At 54.6% G+C, this 2637-nt stretch overlaps 1 protein-coding gene across 1 annotated transcript; it reads right to left on the bottom strand.

Moving 5' to 3' along the window:
* Positions 1-90: 90 nt before the first annotated feature.
* Positions 91-2544, bottom strand: LOC116378215 (SCL-interrupting locus protein homolog; the record flags this gene model as incomplete). Its single annotated transcript, XM_031840050.1, has 8 exons — positions 91-342; positions 427-589; positions 667-766; positions 843-1139; positions 1745-1900; positions 1983-2142; positions 2215-2301; positions 2432-2544. Coding segments are annotated over 8 exons (1221 nt in total), but the record flags the coding sequence as incomplete, so codon positions are not given.
* Positions 2545-2637: the final 93 nt, after the last annotated feature.

Below are 2637 nucleotides of genomic sequence, written 5' to 3'. Positions count from 1 at the left end.
AAATACCTACAGTTAGCATCATGTGACCAGACACATAATAAATACCTAGTTAGCATCATGTGACCAGACACATAATAAATACCTAGTTAGCATCATGTGACCAGACACATAATAAATATCTACAGTTAGCATCATGTGACCAGACACATAACAAATACCTACAGTTAGCATCATGTGACCAGACACATAATAAATACCTAGTTAGCATCATGTGACCTGTTAGCATTGTGTGACGTTGTTTTTACCTTCAGGGTGCGATAGAAGCTCAGCTGCTCTCCGTCTGGTCGGTACATGCTGACACTCTCTCCCAGAACTGGACTCTCCAGACCGCTGACACTGCACCTGAACACACCACGAGTCAGAGTCCAGGTCTCTATTGACAAAGACATGCTAACTAATACCCCCGACTGTCTCCATCCGTCTCACCTGTGCCGACTGGAGGAGGAGCAGGCAGCCTCACTGTCCTCATCTCCACCCACAGACCCGATTACGGACAGGTCGGCGTGTGAGGAGGAGGAGGTGGGAGGAGCCTGTACCTTCTGATGAGGGAGGGACGACTGGACGGGATTCCCCCAGAACAGACTGGCTCCTGAAAAACAGAGAGTGAGACGTGTGATGCTGAACCGACACCTGTGTCCAGCTGCTCACCTTCACAGTCGGTCTCACCTGTCCCTACAGCGATGCTGGCGGTGCTCCTGGGTGTCTGAGCCTCCACCTGCCCACCTGAGGACTGAAGTCTCCCCTGAGCCTCCAGCAGCATCTGCACCTGAAGACAGTCGTTCATCGTTCACTCAACACTGTTACCATGACAACCTCACACTCACCTGAAGAACAGATCTTACCTGCGCCTGCAGGAGGCGAAGCTGTCGGTCCTGATGGAGGAGGAGCTGGTAGGTCTCAGACGGGACGACCCCCCCCACCTGATCACAGCATGGGGCAGGAGGAGGGTGGCTACAGGTACAGGGAGGAGGTGGGAGGAGGTGGGAGGGAGGAGGACGAGAGCTGTGAGGAGGGTGGGTGCAGAAGGGAGATGGAGTATGGTGACGGGAGGACAGAGGAGTAGCAAGAATGGAGGAAGGAGGAACAGAGGGAGTAGTTGGAGGAGCAGGGTGAAGACTGGAGAGAGGAGGAGTGTGGAGGGAGGATGGAGTAAGAGGAGCAGGGTGAAGATTGGAGGGAGGAGGAGGGTGGAGGTGGTGGGAGGATGGAGGAAGAGGGTGAAGTCCTGAGGAGGAGAAGATGGAGGTGCAGTCATAGGTGTGGGTGGAGCAGCAGGAACAGGGCTCCTGCAGGTTGGAGTTTGGGGTGCTGTGGAGGTGAGGAGGAGCAGCAGGTCTGGGAGCAGAGGAGGAGGTGGTGGTGTTTCTGGTGGGAGGAACAGCAGGGTCTCTGTGGGCGGAGCCAGGACCCTGCCGAGCATTCTGATTGGAAATGAAGCTGCTGTCAATCAGCAGAGAAAGTTCAGGAACAGACGGCTGAACTCTCCGAGCCTGACAACAGAAAACACACCTGAACTCAACCGTCCTGCTGCTATTGGCCGTCTGTGGTGACATCACGGTGATGTCACAGGTCAACTACTGACCTGCTGAGCAGGGGGGTGCGGGCTCGGAGTCGGACGTGGAGACAAGTCTTCGTCCTCGACCCCAGAGTCCTGATCGCTGGCAGACAGACGGGCAGTGGGGGGGGCAGCTCTGAGGACAGAACAAACCTCTCTGATTGGCTGTAAACCGGTTCAGGATCAAACCGTCCACCTTGTACTTAAAGAACGACCTGCTCTACTCCTGAGATTCTGGTACCTGTTGAAGGAGGTCTGGGCCTCTCTGAAGACCTCCGTCTGTCTGCTGTGATCCTCTGAACCCAGCTCACACCGCAGAGTCCGACCCTCCACCGAGACCACCTGCTGAAGGTCCAAATGGGTCCACATTCATCCCCTTCATCAATTACTATCATTACAGTCTCTGTGGTGACAGGTGTGCTGTTACCTGGTACAGTGTGACACACTGGGAGGCGGTCAGTAGCTGGTAGTCTAGCTGTGGCGCTGGTCCCGGTCCAGGTCCTGGTCCTCGACACTGGAAGAACTGAGGAGCTCTGTGGGTGGAGGCGAACAGGACGAGGAGGAAACAGCGGCTCTCTGACAGAACTCTGAAACAGAAGAGGAACACTCAGGGACTCCTCAACAACAAACACCTAATGGGCCGGACAGGTAAGACTCACCTGTCCTGGAGGGCGGAGCTATACAGGAACCTCACACACCAGGCCCACACCTGAGGGTTGGAGATGTGTCTGACTCCACTCAGCCAGCTGTCACATGACAGGAAGTACAGTTAGCCATTAAGCTTCAACATCAGTGTTTTGTAAAGATAAAATAGAACTGAACAAACATCTCAGGTGAACAACGAGAACAACTGGTGAGAGATAATGAGACACTCACAGTCCGACCAGCGGCAGGTTGGAGGCTTTAGGGTCGGACTCCAGCAGCAGGAGCAGCTTCCTGGTCTGATCCATGGTCAGAAACCTACAGACACAAACACAAAAGTGAGGAAGTCACCAGACTCCATCAGAGGAACCCCGACTCCCCACAGAGGAACCCCGACTCCCCACAGAGGAACCCTGACTCCCCACAGATGAACCCCTTCT

This window comes from Anarrhichthys ocellatus, unplaced genomic scaffold, assembly GCF_004355925.1.
Source record: "Anarrhichthys ocellatus isolate YVR2014 unplaced genomic scaffold, GSC_Weel_1.0 scaffold2232, whole genome shotgun sequence".
In the NCBI taxonomy this organism is placed as follows: Eukaryota; Metazoa; Chordata; class Actinopteri; order Perciformes; family Anarhichadidae; genus Anarrhichthys; species Anarrhichthys ocellatus.
The sequence above is the reverse complement of the archived record's forward strand: the minus strand, read 5'-3'. Positions and strand labels throughout refer to the sequence as shown.